The following is a 20,968-nucleotide window of genomic DNA, read 5'->3' as shown; positions in this document are numbered from 1 at the left end:
GGCTTAGGTCTCTATCTTTTCTGAGTCAAAGCCATGCCTGAAGTGGCATGACATTCCTTTGAGGGGTTTTTTTCCAGGGAGTGGAATCAGATGTGCATGTCACGTGCCTCTGCCTGCAGGGAAACTCTGGAGGCGGATGGGACACCAGGCAGTAGATGGGCAGGACAGTGGGGTGGCGTGGAAGAGATGGCCAGGAGGGGTGTTCAGGGCCCATAGATGGGGTTCAGTGACTCATGGGGAGTGGTGCGGGAGAGGCAGGGCAAGGAGCCGGACGCATCAGGCACCACCTGCCAGGCTGAGGTGGAGCGGATGCAGAATTTAGTTTGAGAAATGGTGAGTTGTCCAAAATCACCCTCCCATGGGCAGAGTTAGTAAGCTGCTTCCTGGGAGGGATTTGTACTATTTTTCTGCTTCATCTCCCCGGAAAGGACTAAATGTTGTATTAAGGTTTTTGACTTTTCTGGAGGAAAAAAGCCATCTCTGTGCTGCGTGTAGTAGTGCGCACTTGTGATCTCTGCACTTGGGAAGATGAGGCAGGAGGACTGCTGGGAGTTCGAGGCCAGCCAGGACTTCAGAAAAAGAGCCTGTCTCAAAAAGTAAAAACAACATGTTTATTATTTATATTCTGAAGGTCTTATGTCAGTAAGCGCCAGGCAGCTTGACCCAGGCGTTCCCAAATGGCGTCCACTTTGGATTCTAGGCTAGGCCTCTGCTCCTTGACAAAGAGCATGTGGAGTGCTTGGGGTCAGTTTGGTAGCACCCTGCTGGCTGCTGCTTATCTGTCTGTGTACTGTTGTGTCTGTGTCCTATTGGGGCAGTTGTTTTGTTTTAGAAGAAATTCTCCAGTTTTGTATGAAAGCATTCTGAAAATCCATCCCCTGCACAGGAGGAGTCCTTCGTAGCCACCTGACCTACAGCCATTAATAGCAAGTGGTTGGTGCACATGCCATGCAGAGGCAAGTCACATGTGACATGTGTGTGCACACACATGTAACTTAACAGCTCGACCTCATGGTGCCATTCCTAAAAGGTTTCTTTTTGCTACTTAAAAATGTATCATTCTGGTCACCAGGCTCATTCTTTCCGTACATTCCACGGCCACACTTTATCCATGGACTTCTCTGCTGTGGACAGTTTCACATCCCTCGACCAGCTCTGTCCAGGTCTTCACAGCGGTGGACAGCAGCCCTGTACTGAGGGATTCCTGCCCAGCTCCCTGTGCTAGCCACCGGCAGTTGGTAGCCACGGGTGCTGGCTGTGAGCCTGGCGCCGTGTTCTGCTTGCCTGCGGCATTGTGCTGCTCCTTTGATTTCATTCCAGCTGACTTTAATGTGCGAGGCCACCGGCAGCTCACAGCCACTGCAGTGGGGTGCTTTTAGTCATGTTCCGGTGTGAGCTGCAGGCAGGCTCTCGCACCTTTGGCTTCCTTCGATCCCAGTTCTTGCAAAGGGCTGCTCAGCCGGTCATGTGATTTCTCTCTCATAAGTGTGCAGCTCCAGGAGCGTGGGGAGACCTCAGACCGGATCCAGACTAATGACTGAGTTTGGTTTCAGGACCTGTTCCTCCTCCCTGAGTGCTGGGTCTCCTTCCACACGGTGCCAGGAGCCCACAGCTCTACCTGTGATCTCTTGGCACCATGGAGCTCTCCCCTCCTCACCCACAAACTGTGGCTCTCTATCCCCTCTCTGTCTTGATGTCATTCTACATGTGGGTCTCCTTGGGCAGCTCCTCTTAAGTCTGTGAAGGTGGTTCAATCTTATATGAAGTCTCTGGGATCTACCTCGAGGCCACTCTAAAAAAGATGTGTAGCATGTGCACACTGCTTCACGCACATGCGTGTGCACATGGGTATCTCTTAACATAATCCTGGATACTGCTGTGCAAATGGACACCTGGCTTACTGCCTCAGGGGCATTGCGTATCCAGGACCGTAGTAGATCTCCCTGCCAATGCCTCAGGTGGTGGAAGCCACTGGTGCCCTTCCATGGTTGCCCGAATTTCATTCACTTGGGCCTGGCTCAGGTTCTCTTGCTGTGCCAGGCCTATGCCCGCCTCTGACTTTGTTGGGAGGCATGTGGAAACTCTGATCTGCCTGCACTGCACGCGCCCTCCAGGATTTCCTCATCCCAGGCCTGAGCACTGGAGATAACGCGTGGCTGCTGGCTGCTGGCGAAGTATTTTTGACCTTCCTGGAATAGCACCGTGCAGGTGTAGGACCTCGAGGAAGTGTCCATAGAACTTTTAAAAAGTTTTGCTCTTCCTCTGTCTCTGCCAAGTTTTCATCCTGGGATATTTTTAAATATTGTGTTGCTCTCCTTTTCTACACAGACTTCAGAATTAAGATTTGGAAGGCAGGAAGAATACTCTGAAAAGGATTAATCACTTTTGCCCATAAGGAAGTAGGGGAGAGCCAGAAGCTGCCAATGTGCTAACCCAGGCTAACCCAAGTCATCTGTATGTCCTTTGGCAGGGGTTAGAAGTGAGGACCTCACGGATGTGCAGTCAGGCGGCCACTAGCAGGTGGGCTTGGGACATTTGGAGCCGCCAGCCTGGGGCTCAGCCCTTGAAAGTGTCCAGAGGAAATTGGAAGGGGAAAGGTCTGGAAGCAGAGGCTTTAGCTATGCTTGGAGGCGTTGTTTGGGCAAATCCTGGACAGAACTCAAGGGCACAGCTCTGCAGGTTCAGTGCTGTGGGATGGTGTTGGAGGTGCATGGGGCCTCGGAGCATCTGAGGGTCAGCAACCATCCTCGCTGCACTCAGCGGACCCAGGAGGGAGGGAGGACCACGCAAAGATCTCAGTCTCTTTTTTTGTTCTTAATTATTTTCCTCTTTTTTTGTTTTGAACATTGAAGGCAAAATAGAAGCTGAAGTTTTTTCATATTGTGTTTTTTTGCGGAACTGGGGATTGAACTCAGGTCCTTACACTTGCCAGGGAAGCGCTTATTCCACTGAGCCATCTCCCCGGCCCCCCATATTCTGTTTGATTTTTCATGATGAGCATTTCACTTCAATGCCAGATGAGCCTAACTTAGCTTAACTAAGTCTGTCTTCTGCGTACCTAACAAAGAACTTCAGGAGATTTGTTTTATAAAGGAATGTCATGGTTTTAAATAAAATCTTTCTCAGTTCAAATACAGTGGACTCCTGGACAGTAACACAGTTTCCCCAATTCCTCACTGTAGCAGGAATATCAAGTCTGTATGTTTAGAGGGCTGGGGAGATAATTCAGCGGTGTAAGCACACACCTGCCTGGAAAGTACAAGGTCCTGAGTTCAATCCTGGTACCAAAAAAAAAAAAAAAAAAAAAGTCAGTTTGGAATGCTGCTAAGTTAGTTCTGAGTTTGAAGCCTCCAGCGGAGCTGTAAGTTGTTTCATGCCTAGATGATCTTGTCTGTTAGCAAAATATGTGACAAGTTTGATTTTTAAAATTAAGTATATTTCAGGCACAGTGTTGTATATCAGTAATCCCAGCTGTTGAGGCTGAGGCAGGAGGATTACAAATTCGAGGCCAGCCTCAATGATTTAGTCATACCCTGTCCCCAAAATTTAAAAGGGCTGCAGCTTGTTTCAGTGATCAAGTAAGTGGGTTACAGGTGTGGATCCAGTCCCTGTGCCACCACCAGCTGTGTACTTCAGGCTGATCTTGAACTCACTGTTAGCTCAGGCTGGCTTTGAACTTCAGCGATCTACCTGCCTCAGCCTCCCAAGATTATAGATGTGATCCATGACACCTAGCTTGGATGTGAATTATTTGATCTTTTGGAGGACTGCATATTCCCATGTAGATGGTTGATAGGATTGCCATTAACCCTTTGTAACAATCAGATGAATCACATTTCACTGCTCTACTTTTACTGACCTTTGACTTTAGGAATGAAAGGTTATTAACAGATAATAAAATTTTAAAATAGAACAAGCTTCCGGTTTCCTGAAACAAAATTCTTAAGGTACCATTACTTAAAAATGTAAACAATGATGGGCTTGGCTAAAGTGTAGAGTCTTAACAGTAATGACCACATATAGAAAACCTGGATTGTTTTCCCCCCAGAACTGGGGATAGAACCAAGGGCTCAGCACACCAGGCACATACTGTACTACTAAGCTGTACCTCCAGCTTTTCCTCAGGTTGCAAAACCTAAAATCTAAGAACTAAATTCATATATCTATATCTATATATCTATATCCATGAGGGGTTGAAATAAAATAGAGTTGTTGTTTTTTTTTTTTTTTTTTTTTTTTTTTTTTTTTTTTTTGGCAGAACCAGGGATTGAACTCAGGCCCTTGTGCTTGCCAGGGAAGCGCTTATTCCACTGAGCCATCTCCCTGGCCCCAAAATAGAGTTGTTGTGTAGTTCAGGCTATCTTTGAACATACTGTGTAGCCTGGTCTGGCCTCAAACTTGTGATGATCCTCCTGCCTGAGCCTTCTGAGTTCTGGGATTATAAGTGTGTGCCACCACACCTGGCCTATATTCATGGATTTTTAAGGATTGTTTGAGGTTTAACATACGACATGGCCATGAAGACAGTGATTTTTTTTACACATTAGCATGCAGCGGGGACAGGCTATCAGGCAGAGCTGTGCCCTCCTGTTGGCCAAGCTGACCACTCTTTTACCCCATGGGGAGCCCTGGTGTAGGTAAAACCTGCAGCTGTGCCTGTGGACGTGGTTGTTTCCATTTGTTCCTATGCTTGTGATGTTTGTCTCTGAAAAGGAACTGGGGAAATATGATGAATGAAATCAAGTGCTAGACTTAATTTTGGTTTTGATGGAAATATTTCCTCCCATAAAATGTAATGACATGAACCTGCCGGCACAGATTGTTTACTGGAACTAGACTTGTCTCCTGAGAGGCAGTTTAGAACAGTTCCACTAAAACCCAGGTCACTAATCGCAGGGAGTACCCAGAATGCCACGACAGGGCTGCAGAGTCCCATCTGTGTGGCAGCTTGTTTTCCTACTGCTCATCCCCAAGGGGGTCGGAACGCACACTGCATGAGCCCCTGTCACAGCAGTCTTTCCTCCCTGCAGTGTGCAAGCCACAGATTCATCAGCCAGACTGAAAATATGGGGAAAATCGCATTTGTACTGAAATGGGTAAATGTGTACATAGGGTATATGTGTAACCTAGAGATGATTTAAAACTGAAGCATGCAAGACATGGGCAGAGGTTATCAGCAAATCCTATTTTATGAGGGATTTGAGCATCGCACACTTTACTGGCCTCAGGGTCAGACAAGTAGTTTTCTGTTAAAGACAATCAGAATTCCTGTGGTAGAGCAGCTGACAGAGAACTGACCCCGATTCAGATGTGTTCTTCCACTGAACAGCCTTGTTAATATATGGGTATATGAATGATTTTACCTTAATAAGAAAAGTTAGACCATCTAAAATCTAAAAATACTTTTGCCAAAGAAGACCTTTTCAATTATATACCTCAAGTACCAGAAATTCCTGTGTGCTTTCTGTCTGAGCAGAAAATGTTTGCTGTTTATTGAGCAGTCCACCTGGCAGCCACTGTCAGAGGTGCTGGAAATGCACTTCAGACTGAGGCGGATGTAGTTCCCACTCCCCATGAAGACGCCCGATCCATCCACTCGATCCCTTCCACTCGAAGGCCTCTTGAAGGGTGCTCCCTGAAGCGGCGCAGCCTTAGCTCCTCACCCACATCACTGCCTGGGCCACATGCACCCTTTCCTGCAGCCCCTATGCTCCCAGCTCCCTCAGAATACTACACTCATTGTCTGGGGCTCAGTGTCGTGCTTTCAGGGTAATAGCATCGCACAGAAATATTTGTTGGCTTTTAGCTACTATCCTAAAATTGCTTAAAGTCACAGCAATTCCTTTTGTTCTACTTTGACTTCTTTTTTCCTTTTCTCGGAACCGGGGATTGAACTCAGGCCCTTGCGCTTGCCCAGGAAGCGCTTATTCTACTGAGCCCCTATGCTGACTTTTTAAAAATGACTTTTCTTTTGTCTTTTGTGGGTTAGAGTTCAACCCCTGAGTATACTGAGACTTTGCTTCTGTTCTGAAAGGTAACACAGATGGCCCCAAGATGAAACTGCCCAAGGCCGCTTTGTGCCCATGAAACCTGGTTTTCCTGCTCACGAGCTCCAGCCTCTGCTGGGCCGGAGAGCCTTTCTCATCAGGTAGAATAGTGCTGGCCAGAGCTGACAGCTCTCTTCTCTTTGTTCATTGGAGAGGGAATTAACTGGGACTTCTTCCCTTTTGTTATAACCATCTTCCTCCTACCTACCCTTCTCCAAAAATGTTAGGCCAGGTTTACAAGTTCCCATTATGATATTTGGGTTTTTCCCATGTATAAATCACTCCCAAAACAAGCCAGTCCATCATCCATGGGAGTTCTGCTTGATCCTATCCCATGTGTCCTGTCCTAGCAGCAGGCTCGCTGTTGCAATGGGTGTGCCATCCGTGCTAGGAAAATTGAGGTCAACAGTAAGACACACCCAGTAATCAGCCTTCTCAGGATTGTGGGATTGGGCCTGGGAGATAACTGAGTAGCGTAAGTGCCCACCTGGGATTGTGGGATTACGAGCCTAACTCTTCATGGCTCTGTTCGTTGGTCATAAATTCTGTTCTGTCACCTTCATGAGTCTTCCATTTCAGTGATGCATGAGTGCTGGCCACTGTGTAGGTCAGGTCTGAAGAACTCCATGATTGGACAGAATTCAGGTGGTTCAGTTTTAGTTGGCAAAAAGTGAGTGTGTACCTGTATCCTGTAATGGTGGAAGGGCTACACTAAGCCAGTTAGCATGTGTTACCACTTATCCATACGTTTTGAGGACCCTTTCAATCTTAAGCTGTCAGCAAATTTCAAGAATATAAAAGGCAGTGCTATTAACTAATGTCTACAGCTTTAATTTTAAATGAATTAAATGAAGTAGGCCTTACAGGGCAGAGTGTAATTGTCAACTGATCAGTGAAAATCTTGAAAAAAGGTAATTCTCATTTTAGATTTTTGTTTGTTATGGTTGAGATATAGATATAGATATAGATATAGATATATAAAAACAAGAGCTCGTGTAGTGAATATGCTTTCCGTGCTCCAGCACACGGGAGCAGGTAGGGACAGAGCGAGCTGGGCCTCGGGTCTCAGAACACTCACTGTCATCGCCCTAGTCCAGACTGAATTCTTCCCTTTCCTGCCTAGATTCCCCCCTGCTTTGTTTATTCTTTTCCATTATTCACTTGTTCATCACACATATTCTAGTCACTTTTCAATCCTCCTAATAGAAATAAGTCTGAAAGTGAGGCTCAAGGACGTGCAGCGGTGTTGCGGCTGTGTCGTGGCTGCCGTCGTGCAGGTCGCTGACCTCTCGCTGAACACCTGCAGGTGCTAGGCCCCGCGCCCCGCTGGTGCTCTTTCCTGGACAACCTGACAGAAGAATTAGAAGAAAATCCAGAGAGCACAGTGTATGACGATTACAAATTTGTCACCAAGAAGGACCTTGAAAATTTAGGTAAAAACTATGATGTTTATAAAATTATTTTATTTCTTGTTGTTCTGAACACTAAAATGGCTAAACCATTTTCTCTGATTTTTTTGAATCTTTCCGCTAAATCAGCTATTAAATGGTAAGTTTTCAGGTTTGTTATCTGCTTAGAGAAAGGCCCAGGCAAATTCAGCCTCCTGAGCGTTCTGCATCTGAAACAAGAACACTTCTTATAGCACGTGAGCTGTGTGCCCAGAACTGGCTGTTAAGAAGCAGAGGGGGCTGGGGAGATGGCTCAGTGGAATAAGCACTTCCCTGGCAAGTGCAAGGCCTGAGTTCAATCCCTAGTTCCGCAAAAAAAGAAAAAAAAAAGCAGTGATTTTTGTCAAGCACTGTTTGAGTAAGGCGAGAATACCTCAGAAGCTGCTACTAGCTAGGTTCTGGTTTTCTTTTAGGTTTGCTTATGAAAGACTTAATCAAAAGTTTAGAATCTGTAGACTGAAACTGCAGACTCTAAAAGACCCTGAATACCACCTGAGCATTCTAATCCAAGACATTTTAAGCAGATAGCACACTCAGACCTGTCTCCAGCTGCGCAGCACTGGATTCTGAATTAGGAATACTCTGCTTCTGTGCTACTCAGCTGTCCGTCATTGTGACACATATCTAAGGTCATCCATTTATAAAGAAAAGTGGTTTTTTTGCCTGTCCTGCCAGCACTTGGGAGACTGAGGCAGAAAGATTGCTGTGATTCAAGGCCAGCCTGGGCTACATAGCAAAAGACTTTGTGTCTCAACCACCCTCTTCCCCAAAAAGATCAAGAGGAGGCGCCCCGAGCCTCCACTCATCTTTGAGGACCTCTGCTGGGCCCCCTCTTCAGGGCACCATTGCCTTCTTGCCACATCTGCTTTACCCAGTCTCTAACACAGGCCGCAGTGACCCCATGGCCCAGCTTGTAGCAACCCGTGGAGTCCATGCAAGATCTCCAAGCCAGAAGGCTCTGGAACTGGACCACTGGCTGCATAGCTCAGGGGACGAGCTAGCTTGTAGTTTGTTTCCATGCAGAGGTCACAGACTAAAAGCATCTCCAAATAAAGCACCAGGGCAGAGCTTCCTGTCTGCCAGGTTTACACTGCCATGTCAGGATCCCACTGTGGAGAGGGAAGCTGAGGCAGGGGGAGGCAGGCGACCGCACTGTCTGGCTCGACCATGAGACCCAGCGACTGTGCTCAGTTGCTGGCAGCGGGCCGGGTAAGTTATGGAGAGTGGGAACGCACAGGGATCCGTTCTCCACAAGTCTGGGCAGCCCAGTTGGAACAAATAGATGAAAGTAGCAGTTGACTATTAAAAGAATACTCACATACTAATTAGATTAATTGAGCGGTTCTGAAACCTCATTTATAACCTGTCTCATAGCATAGTTAATCCAGGCAGAATTAATTCTTCAGTTAATGTGTTGTAAAGACAGAGGCTCTGCGTCCTGCTGGAGAGGTGACTGGTGTATGCCATGGGGCAACATGGCGCCTTCCGCCTGCAGTGCCCTCTCAGGTGTCTCCAGTGTGGCTTTTGATCGTGCCCCTGTGGCACACGCACCACCACATGCCCTTCGGCCAGAAGAGGAAGGTCATGGTTATTTTTAGAGGTTTTGTTTTTTGTTTTGCTTTTGAGCCAGGGTCTCACTGTGTAGCCCAGGTTGGCCTCCAGCTTACCAGCATCCTGCTGCCTCCATCTCCCAAATGCTGGGATCTGAGTTGCCCCACCACACCAAGTTTCTGTGGTTTTTTGTTTGGTTGGTTTTGGTTTTAGTTTTTTTGGTGGTACTAAACTTAGGACCTTGCACTTGCCAGGCAATCATTTATTCGCCTGAGCTATCTCCCAGCCCTCTGGGTTTTTTAAACAACTACCTTTAGTGTATTTTGAGTAGGGTTGTTTTTTTTTTTTTTTTTTTTTTTTTTTTTTTTTTTTTTTTTTTTTTTTTTTTTTTTTTAGTCTCTTTAATTTTTTTAGGGTGAAGAAAGTGATTAGTTTAGGTACATTTTGTTTAAAGAAATCACATTGCCCATAAAAAAAAAAATCTATACAGATAGTCCTCACAGTAAGATGGCACCTACACTACAAGGTGTCTTTATGAGTATTACTAATACCTTTTAGTATGACGTGAACCATGGTTGTCATTTTCCAGTACATTTCTGCCTCAGTACAAGCCTCCTAAGCAGTTTATCTTTAGGGTAGAAGCGAAGCTGCATCACCACTGTCCCTTAGTCCTTCAGACTTTAGACCAGTGTTTAACAATGTTGGATCCTCGCAGACTCGTCTTGGCCGAGTCTGGAGCGTATCCATACAGTGTGGGCAGGGAGCCGCATCTCCCTCTGCCAGTGTGCAGGGCCCAGCACTCGTGCTGCTGTGGACGGGCCACCTGAGGCAATAGCCACGCTTGTGCCACCGGCAGCTCAAGCCAGCTGGAGCATGTTCAGGCTAGATACCCGGCCCTGATGGCAGGGAGCTTTCATTAGGCGGTGATGAAGGGGTATGAGGATAATGTGGGCCTCGCACATAAGTGTGTTAATATGTGGGGCGTACAGTGTCAGCTGTTCTTTCTTGGGAAGGCTGTGTCCTTTCAGCATTGTTGTTGTGACAAAGTCTTTTGTCTTTGGAAACAAAGGCTGTGATGTTTCTCCTTGCATCCCTCACTTCCCTCCCTCCCCAGTTCCCCCTGGGCAGCATAAGTTACATTTACTCTGGATCCCAGATACTGCTTTCTTTGTGAGTGTTTGGGGGATTGAACCCAAGGCCTCATGTATTCTAGGCAACTCTGTCACTGAGCTACGCCCCAACCTGTTTTTTTTCTTTTTTGTAGTACTGGGGATTGGACCTAGTACCTTTGTGTTGGGCTGTATCTCTAGCTTTTAAATAAAAAAATTATTTTTGAGACAGGGTCTCACTAAATTATTAAGTTGCCCAGTGTGGGCTTGAGCTATATTCTCGTGCCCCAGCCTCTGGAATGCTGCTAGGATTACAGGTGTGTGCCAGTATGCCCCACTGAAGATGGTATTAACGGAGCAGATTAAATGTGCTCCATAGATGTGGAAATCTAGTAATTCTAATCCCTACCTTTTACCCCAAAGTGAAATCTGATTGTAATGAAATCATTCCCCAAGAAAAGCGGTCTTCTGCAGCCTTGCTAAGGCCCTGCTCTGTTCGATCCCTCCCCCCAGGGCTTACACACCTCATCGGCTCACCCTTCCTGCGGGCCTACATGCATGGGTTTTTCATGGACATCAGGCTCTATCACAAGGTGAGCGGGAAGCCGTGTTGCGGGGTGACTGGCGAGCAGTCTGCGGCTGTTCTTTGCCACTCACGCTTTCCTCAGACTCAACAGAGGGAGCTCTGCTCTCTGACCCACCAAAGATAATGTGTGTGCTGCCTACCATTTGTTGCTCCATTTTGAAAAGGTCAAACTGATGGTCAACCCATTTGCCTATGAAGAGTACAGGAGAGATAAAATTCGGCAGAAGATAGAAGAGACACGTGCGCAGCGGGTCCAGTTAAAGGTAAGTAGCACCTGCAAACTTACCAAAGAAGAGTAATTGGTTTCCACTTTGTATGTTACTCCGAAGAGATGTGCCCTCCTTTTCCTTCATGTGTCCACATCTTCTACTTATATTTGTGCTATATTTGTTTCTGGAGGGTGATGCTCTAAAGTTTTCTTGGGAGAAACTTGGTGATGGTGTTGCTGGAGACAGGCAGTCACTCACGGAGGAAGCCCCTGGTGTTCTGCGTGGGCTGTAGTTCAGGGACTGGGGGCAGGTGGCACAGGCAGACCCGGGCTCTGTGTGGCCCACACAGCCTCAGTGCCCAGGGTAGAGCCACAGATGCTCTCTAGCCTTCCAGTCCCTCTGAGGTCCCTGTCATCAGCACGAGATGCCCAGCGATGCAGCGCTGGTGACAGCATCCCTGTGTCCTCCTGGGGGAAAGTAAGATGGAGTTATCTCCAGGCTGGGAAATTCCTTGCCTGGCAGAAAGAATACGCAGAGAACCATATTACAGCCTTTCCCCTCCTTAGAAATTGCCAAAAGTTAACAAGGAACTGGCTCTCAAATTAATGGAGGAAGAAGAAGAGAAACAAAGGTCGGCATGGAAAAAGAAAGCAAAGGTAAGACTTTGGAGAAGGCAGAGGACACTTGCATTTCTGGATAATCACTTAGATCTTTCTGTGATTTTTTGGGGGGGAGAGGAGGTGGACAAGTACATATGGTATTTTTGCCATTCTCTGCCCTTAGTGGATGAGGGAAGTTTGGGAAATAGAAAATATACCAAGAAAGCCACCGCATACTCTTCTAGCCAGGAAAAGGAGGTGTTAAAATTTCAGTGAAAAAAATATATATGTTTTATTTTTTTTTAACCTTTGTTTCTCTTAAAATTACACTGCTATCAGAGCTCAGTTTCAGTTCAGAAATCTGGACACAGTAGGTGTGGTCATTGGTGAATCTGAGGCTATGGAGACTGAGGCAGAAGAGTCCCAAGTTCAGCCCAAGCCTTGGCACAGGTGACTTAGTAAGACTCCATCTCAAAAAGTAAAAAAGCTAGGGCTGCAACTCAGTCCCAAGATCCTTAGCTCAGTCCCCTATATTATAAAAGAGAAAAGAAAGCTAACACTACTAAAAGCCAGTGTGGTAACTTATTCCTTAACTATTTTCACGTAAAATAAAGACCTTAGCTGGGGGAGGCAGCCAAGATGCAGTGGGAGCCAGCATCTGGCCCAATTGCCCACACTTGCTGAGGCTTCAGCCCAGAGATGGGGCCCCTGTAGCCCAGGGGCTGGCTTCATCTCCTCCCCGAGTAGCACCTGTCCCCACACCTGTCTCTGTGCTGACACAGCCAGGCTCTGCCTCTGCCTCTCCCTCTTTACCTGAAGGCCAGGGCTGGGGACTGGCTGCTGCAGGCTGGGCAGGTGCTTGTGCCACTGCTGTCTGGGACAGTTTTGGCAACCTTGACGTGCACGTGGGCTTTGACATGGCAGGGAATGCACCAGACTCTTGTAAACCACCCCAGACCCGAGTGAGGCCTGAGCCTACTTACTTTCTTAAGCTGGCTGCCCTGGGGGAAGTATTTCCACAGCCTGGGAAGAGCCTGCCCTCTGTTGAGGCTCGGGCTGCAAAGCGAGCCCATCTCAAGCCATGTGGCCTGCTTCTTTCAAATTCAGAAAAATCTGAAATAACCAACTACACTTTAACATTACTCCCTGCTGCTTATTAGATGTGGTTGCATCTTTAATCAGTACGGTAAGATGCAGTAAGATACAAAAAGAACAAATTTTCCTAAGGATGTTTTTAACCTAAAATAGGCATGTGAATGTTGACTGCAAAATACTGGGCTTGTTGGCCACCTTGCAGATGGCAGTGTCCATGTTTGTCTTGGCCTCTTCTGTCCTGAGAATCCCAGCTCTGTGAGAAGTTAATAATTTATACCTGTACACCTTACTTGTTTTTAATAGGAGTGGCTTTTTTTTAAGCTGTCTCCCTAGTCAGATTTGTTCTGATATTAATTTTTTTTTCTCTTTCCTTATAGAGCCTTCCTAATATTCTCACTGATGATCGATTTAAAGTTATGTTTGAGAACCCTGACTTCCAAGTAGATGAAGAAAGTGAAGAATTCAGACTTTTGAATCCACTTGTTTCAAAAATCAGTGAAAAAAGGAAAAAGAAATTGCAACTCTTAGAACAACAAGAACTTCCTGAAAAAGTAATGTGCTCTTTGTCATTTAGAATTTGCCACTGTTTCATTAATGGTCAAAAAATGTGAAGCAGAAGCCTTTGACTATACTTAATGGGCCAATATTTCCTTTTTTGTGTGTGTCCTAGGAACTGAACCCAGGACCTTGCCCCTGCCAGGCAGGCACTGTGCTGCTGAGCTGTCTCCCTGGCCACCCTTTGATTATACTTGAATTATATTTAATTCCATCCTAGTTGTTTGACTCTTGAGGTGTGATCAAAAATCTTGGTGAATATTTAATTTTTTTTTTAATGTTTTGCAGTAAAAACCAAACAGCTATGAGTCCCCTTAGCATCCTCCCCTGCCTTTGAGGACTGTCATTCCATCGTCCTTGCCACTTCCTGAGGCAGCGCTAGAGTCCTCTGTCCTGAGGGTCTTGTCCTCAGTCCTCTGTCCTGAGGCTGTCCTGGATGCCTCAATGCCCTAAATGGCTTAAAGCATCTTCAGGGGCCGGGGAGATAGCTCAGTAGACTAAGCGCTTGCCTGGCAAGTGCAGGGTCCTGAGTTCAATCCCCAGCACCGCAAAAAAAAAAAAAAAAAAAAAAATCTTCCTTTCCTGGTCATTGTAACTTTGGGGAGGAGCTAGGAGTCACATGGGGTCATATTGGGCGAATCAGGTGGATGAGGACTCAGTGTCATGTGTTTGACACAATTGTGGTCAATGTTTGACACACAAAAAATCTGATTAAATGTTTTAAAAATTACAGTAAAAGACACATTACCACAAATCACCCTCAGAATGTCCTCTTGCTTCAAGCACACTTGTCCTGTGGCTCTAAGCAGCATGTCCTTTACTGAAAGGATTTTTTTTTTAAATTAGTACAGGGTCTCACTACACAGATCAGACTCGTGATTCTCCTGTTTTCAGCCTCCCAAATGCTGGGATTACAGGTGCCCCACCACGCCCAGTCTCAATCACATTCTCAGTGTACGTTGGTGGCGATGGCATGCAGGGGAATCAAACCCTGGCCACTGTGCTCTGCCTAAGCGGGTGCTTTAGTCCACTGAGCTATCTAGCTGGCCCACTAAAACAAGGTTTTTAAGGTGAACCCACCGTAGTCTCTGTCCCCTGGAGTGGGCATTTCTTCAGGGTGGCTAGAGCGTGTACTCTCACACCCCAGTGCTGTGAGGAGAAAACAAGGATTCAGTGTGAATCCTCTCGATTCCAGGAAGAGGAGGAAGAGCCGGAAGGCAGGCCGAGCGACGCAGAGAGCTCGGCCAGCTCCGACGATGAGAAGGCCTGGGTGGCTGAGGTCCGCAAGCAGCGGAGGCTGCTGCAGCAGGAGGAGCGGGCACGGCGGCAGGAACAGCGGCGGGAGGACCAGCAGGCCGTCCTGAAGCCCCAGTTCTATGAGATCAAGGCAGGGGAGGAGTTCCGCAGCTTCCAGGAGTCAGCTGCCAAGCAAAAGCTGATGAAGTGAGTAGAGACATGGCTGCAGCTCTGCTCCTCTGTGGAGGGTGGTGCTGTGGGCAGGGTGATGTAGCAGAGGGATAGAGAGCATGTGGAGCATGGAGCATAGAGCAGGCAGAAAGAAAACATTGCTATTAAACACCAGCGTAACCTGGGCACCGTGGTGTGTACTGTCATCCCAGCACGGGAGAGCCTGAGGGGGAGGATCTGAGTTAGAGGCCAGCCTGGGCTGTGCTACATAGTGAGATTCTGCCTCAAACACATACACTAGTCCTTCCTTTGCTTATTTTTAAACAACTCCTTGAAGTCTAGTCCAGTTGCAGTGGCACATGGGCACAGCCCTGGAGTGCCGAGGTGAGTAGAGAGTGCCTATTGGCGCTGGCCGCCCCTCGCTGGCTGGGTCCCTTGCAATCCCACTCCCGAGCCGCGGTTCACAGGCCCGACACCATTGCACAGACAGGATTGAAAGAAATTGCGGTGTGTATATTTCCATGTCGCAAAGAAGTAATCACTTAGCTTTCTGGGGCCACCTATGAATACCTGATTTGATTTTTTTCCCCTTGTAGCTTACTCCTTTTTTTCCCTTTGTGGGTTATTTTTTGTCTTTTCGTTTTTTTTTTTTTTTTCTTTCCTTTGCTATTTTTCCTTGCCTTTTTACCAACTAGGTCTTTTCCTGGAGAGCACCCCACTTCCTGCATGAATAGTCCAACTTCACCCTCAACTTTTTAAATGCTGCATGTTGTTTTGTTCTGTTCGTTGTTGCTGTTTGAGATGGGGTCTTGCTGTGTACTCCAGGCTGCCCTCAAGCTTGAGGGGATCCTCCTGCCTCAGCTGCCTGGGTGCTGGGATGATAGGTACAAGATTGCTGTTGTAGTGTTCACTTTGTCTCAGAGTTTGCACACAATGCCTGGCTTCACTGTTGTTAGAAAGGCCCCCTTGTCTGCAGACCTGACCCCATGGGGTGGAGCTGGGCCCTGCATGTGTGCCACCAGGGTGTCTCTGAGGTGCCTTTAAACAGCACCAGGCACTGTCATGTCGAAGCTTGGGGTCCCAACTCTGATCTGCCGCACTGCAGGAGCCAGCCCCTCCAGGGACACAGCCGAGCAAGTCTGCACAGGCATGGGGAGCCGCAGCCGCAGAGCGAGGAAGTCAGCTGCTGCCGGGGAGCTGTCTCCCGCAGTGCTCTCTCCAAGTCTCTTCCCCCCACACCAGCACCCTCCGTCCTGCTTGGTCGGGGTGGCTCCAGAGCTGTCCCAGTCCCGCCCTTGCGCAGCTCAGGGTTTATAGCGAGGAGAGACTGGTGTCGAGGCTTTTAGTTTACATGTGAGTTGGGGCCCTGGCCGTGTTTGTCCTTGACAGGAAACCCTGGGGCTCCCTGCACTCACGCCACCTGCCCTACGTGGTCGCTGTCACTCAATCCTTGGGCCTTGGCCACGGCTCCTGCTGCCACATGCTCCCTGTGGCCCGTGTCTTTGGCTTCAGGACCTGGGGAGGCATCACTTCCTCTGGACCCCCGAGCAGCAGTGCCGTTAGGGCTGGCTCTCAGGATCGAGTTTCAGGGGTAAGAGCACCATTTCACATCAGCCTTTTTAAAAACTTCCATCTGTTCTTTCAGCTCACGCAGTAAGAAGGCGCACCCAGTTTGGGTGTAAGGAAAGGAAGAGTTGGTTGGCTTGATTTTGAGTGGGAAGAAACAATAGAAAATTACATTTTTTATGTTTTTTATATTGTATATATTTTACAGTTTTGAGATTTTTTTCTTTGTGTAGATTCCTTTTTTCTTCCCCTGTTGATTTAGCCCTTTCTTTTAAGAGTCAGCGCTGTTTAAACTTACTGAAAATATATATCTTTAGGCATAATTCACTTCTTCCCCTCTGAAGCAACTTACCAAAAAAGGCCAATGTTCTGATTCATAACAAAACCATTACTGTAGCAGTAAAGTATTGTGTATCAAGTGTAGCATCGTTACAAAGGGTACACAAGGATGGTTAGTTACACATCGTTACGGGGGCACACGAGGGTGGTTAGTTGCACAGGTGCATGTCACCTGCAGGCAGCAGGTGTGCTGGCACACGCCTGTGCTGGGGCAGCTGAGACAGGAGGATCCCTATAAGTCCAAGCTGTATAGTGAGACCCTGTACTAAATAAATAAAGATTAAAAAAAAAAAGGATAACCAAACCAAAAGCAAATTAAGGTTTCCAGGCTGAACCTCAAAGAACTGTGACCATCCTGCTCTTCTCATCTTGTGGCATGAACAGCTGACACACCAGCCCGGCAGCTTGTCCTGAGAGACAGCAAAGCAGCACCGCTTCGGGGAACCTGGACGCATCCAGCCTCGCCCGCTCTCTCCCAGGAGTCTTTCCTTTCAGACTTTGACTAGTCTCTTTGATATATTGCACTCCAAAGGGGAAGCTCTCTTTGTTTCTTGGTCATGCTTTCCAAATGCTTCTAGGTCACTTTATATTTACAATCTGTATCTCTGTTCGTTTTTTGTTTGTTTTTTTTTTTGTTTGTTTTTGTTTTTAAGTACAAGGTCTACAGGGTCTCACTGCATAGATCAGACTTGTAGTGGTCTACCTGTGTTCAGCCTCCCAAGATCTGGGATTACAGGTGTGCACCACCACTCCCAGGCTCAGTTGCTGCCTCCTGTGCCCTGGGGGCAGGGCCAGTGCAGCATGCCATGCCATGCCACGCCAAGGATCGACCCTCAGCCACTGTGTTCTGCCTAAGCAGGTGCTTCTTATTTTTTGAGACAAGATATAACCTGGCAAATGTGAGGCCCAGAGTTCAATTCCTGGTGGGGGGGGGGGCAGGGGGGAGGATTTGGCTATGTAGCCAAGGCTGGCCTTGAACTCAACTAATCCTCCTGCGTCAGCCTCCAAAGTGCTGGGATTACAGGGATGCGCCACTACATCTGGCTTATTAATTTGCTTGTCGGGCTGGTGAGATGGCTCAGTGGTCTAAAGCACCTACTTAGAACAAGCTTAGCAAAGCATCAGGGACCCAGTTCGATCCCCCAGCACCACATGCCAGCCAGTCCTGCCCCCTGGTGGGCTGAGCTGGCCACACACACACACAAATAAATATAAATAAATAAATAAAAAATAAATAAAATAAAAATTTGCTTGTGTATGGTTTAAGTTTAAAATGTTGGGCTCTGCCACACCACTGCCCACTATAGTTAATCACAGGCTTCAGAAATGGATTGCTCCTGTCACATCTGTAGTCGCAGCACTCTAGAGCTCAAGGCAAGATCAATGGGCATTGAAGGCCAGCCTGGACTACATAGTAAGACCATGCCCCCACCTCTAGAAAAAGGGGGGGTAGGTTATTCCTTGCGTTTGACCTCACAGATATGCTTTAGTGAGGTAAGAGAGAGTCACTGCCTCCTCCGTACTGGATACCCGTGTGTGCAGCAGTTGGTTTCTGAGGCATCGTCATGGGTTGCGCTTTCCAGGGAGCGGGTGTCAAGATGGTGGGCGTAGCCATGTTGTCACTGCACTCTCTCTGTGGTGGTTGGAGGAGCAGTCTCTGTGTTCGTGCCTGCATGGGAGACTTCTGCAGTCTGTCCTAACTCACCCATCTAACATCGCTGTGTGAAATTCCCTGTAGCAAAACCCTTGAGGATCGGTTGAAACTGGAAGCCAAACATGGAACATTGAGTGTGGCTGACACCAGCGTGGGCAGCAAGCAGCTGACATTCACTCTGAAGAAGGTAAGCTGTTCCAGCATCGGTGTGTGCACGTGTCAGCTTTGGCTGTTGTCCTAAGCTATCTCGCAGAGGAAGCTGTGACCCTGCCTGAAGGCCTCTGGCACCCAGAGCCATGGTGATCTTGGTAGCTGAAGTGTCAGGGCATTGGTGGTTGTACCCAGTGTGGCTTTGTAAAGCCAAAGTGCTGGCCTCCTGAGGATACAAAATACTCCTTACAGGAGTGATGGTGCACACCTGTAGTCCTGGCTGTCCAGGAGGCTGAGGCAGAAGGATCCCAAGCTGGAGGCCAGCCAACTTGTCTCAGATTGAAATTTAGAATGGAGCCGCAGACATTTATTGCTCCATGCTAGGCTGCTTGGCCAGCATAGGTGAGGCCAGGGCTCAGCTCCCAGCTCTAGAAAAAAGAAGACCCAGCCCTGGAGGCCCTGAGGACCAGGACTGGGCAGGCGTGTTGTGGTCCCCGCTGCTGTCTCAGTGCTGCTGTCTCCTGAGGTGACCTCCCTGCTGGTGTCCTCACCCTGTCTTCTCTTTCAGTCTGAGCAACAGAAACAGAGGCAGGAAGCTGAGAAGCGGCACCGGCTAGAGAGGTGGCAGCTGCGTCGTTCTGCCGGCCACCTGCGCTCCCGGCGTGGCCGAGGCCGCCCATTCCCCTGAGCAGACGGATGGATGGACGGAGGACTGAAGGCAGATGGACACATGGGCAGGTGCTTGCTGGGCACCAGTGCCCAGCACCTTCTCCATGCTGTCACCTGCTGCTGTTTCAGTAATGCACAAAAGTCACTGAGCTGAAGGCTCATCCCACACCAGGGACACACTTGTACTCTGACCCTTCTTGTGGTACCTGCTACTGTCCCCACAGAGCTGCCGGGGACACCTGCCACTCCAGGTTCCCACCCAGGATGCTGGGGCATCGTCTCGGGCTCACTTGCCCCTTATTTTGGGGTGTTCTAGAACTATTCTTATACCAGCCGTGCAAATTAATGGTTATAGCAGTAAAAGAGAAGTGGGAGCGACAGCTTATTCCTTCCACTTGGCAGGAGATTAAATAGGCTTTTTCAGTGGAGGTGCAATTAGAGAGAAACTCGCTGGCGGAGACGTTCATAAAATAAATACTTTCATTTCAACGACTTCTTTGAGAGAGACCCTTGCCTTGAATGGATGAGACTTACCTTTGGTTCCTGCAGTCTTTCAGGCACGAGTTCAGAGGTGCCTTTGGAGACCGGCTGAGCTCCTCACCATGGAGTGAGGCTGCCCAATGTACTAGCCTTGGAGTAGATGCCTGAGCGCGGGGCTGCGGTGGCAGTCATCTCTCGTGCTCCCCTCCTGCCACCCCACAGGCAGGGACAGCATGGGTCACTTGTCCCCCAGTGGCCTGTGAGCTGGCGTTTGTCCACAGGAGAGCTGTGTCCCTCAAGGCCAGCAGGCATCTGGTCCCAAGGAAGGAAGGATTCCGCTTGCCTGCGACTGGTGACGGTGCAGGGGCTGAAGCCAGGAGCCCACTCTCACCCTGGGCCATGTGGCCCCTGATTCTCAGTCCTGCTCCTCTCTGGGGCCCTAAAGAGTGGCACTGCCAGGCTGGGTCTGAGAACATGGACAACTCCCTTCTCCTGACCCAGCCATTCCTAGGGTGTGCCCACGCACCCGCCTTGCGGTCCCCAGTGCTAAGTCACCGGCTCACTCCCTGCCCAGCCATATGCTGCTTTGTGCCAGCCCCTGCAGGCCCTCTCTGCCCCACAGCTGTCCCCGCAACTGTGGTTCCCCAGTGGCCTTCAGTGCTCAATAGGTGGCTCTGGAAACAGGAAGCATGCAGGGACATGGAGCCGGGCAGGCCGCTCTGCACAGCAGCCGTCTCCTGGAGGCATCATGGCCCACGACAGTCCTTGGTCCCGAGGCCTGGCTCATGGCCTTTCTCCCTGCTGTTCTACTGGGCAAGGAGGTGTCCCTGTCACAGTGACCCTGAGTCATCAAGGGCTCCTGAAGGTTTTCCGTTTTGCACACAGCAGTGCGCACACCTGGTTGGACCCTGTCTGTTGATGGCCCCAGGCATGCTGCACCATGACTCGTTTTCACAGTGGTAGTCCACTCACATGGTGCACATCTTCCCAGGAAAGTGTGCCCCATTCTTGTATAACATCAGAGTATTTTATATAATAAAGTTTATTTAACTGCCTACTTGGGGTTAAGCTAAAAGCGTGAGGAGAAGACCCTAAAGGCCATTGGGACAGCAGTTATGGGGGCCACACCTGCGAGCCCAGGGTGGCTGTGGCCTTGTAAACATTTTAAAAGTTTCTGCAGGGCCTTAAACTTGCAGTGCATACGAACCCGCCTGGCTGTTTTATTTGACTAATTGGGTTTTGAAGTGATTCTTAAACTTGACTTCATCTGGCCACGAAGTTGTGAAGTCCAAAGTAAATGAGTGGGATCTGAGTGACAGAATTCACCTAGAACTCTGGGAGAAGACACAAGATACTAAAATGAGTAATTCTTTTTTTCTTTTATGTATTTAGTACAGGGTCTCACTATAGAAATGGAACTTGTAGTGATCCTTCCTGTTCTCAGCCTCCCAAGCACTGGGATTACAGGTGCAGGTCACCATGCCCAGTCTTAATCACCATCTCA

At 48.3% G+C, this 20,968-nt stretch overlaps 1 protein-coding gene across 1 annotated transcript in view; it reads left to right on the top strand.

Moving 5' to 3' along the window:
- The window catches only part of Nol10 (nucleolar protein 10), a 44,108-nt gene extending 24,632 nt beyond the window's left edge, over positions 1-19,476 (top strand). The window contains exons 14-21 of the mRNA XM_004642346.2: positions 7,354-7,480; positions 10,669-10,748; positions 10,906-11,004; positions 11,517-11,606; positions 13,022-13,195; positions 14,395-14,642; positions 18,250-18,352; positions 18,884-19,476. Coding sequence (XP_004642403.1) covers positions 7,354-7,480; positions 10,669-10,748; positions 10,906-11,004; positions 11,517-11,606; positions 13,022-13,195; positions 14,395-14,642; positions 18,250-18,352; positions 18,884-19,003 — 1,041 coding nt within the window. The 3' untranslated portion in view covers positions 19,004-19,476. The remainder of the gene's footprint in view (positions 1-7,353; positions 7,481-10,668; positions 10,749-10,905; positions 11,005-11,516; positions 11,607-13,021; positions 13,196-14,394; positions 14,643-18,249; positions 18,353-18,883) is intronic.
- The last annotated feature ends 1,492 nt before the right edge of the window (positions 19,477-20,968 follow it).

Source organism: Octodon degus, unplaced genomic scaffold (genome assembly GCF_000260255.1).
Source record: "Octodon degus isolate 3935 unplaced genomic scaffold, OctDeg1.0 scaffold00151, whole genome shotgun sequence".
NCBI lineage: Eukaryota > Metazoa > Chordata > Mammalia > Rodentia > Octodontidae > Octodon > Octodon degus.
Note: the sequence above shows the minus strand (reverse complement) of the source record. Positions and strands in the feature narration are given on the sequence as shown.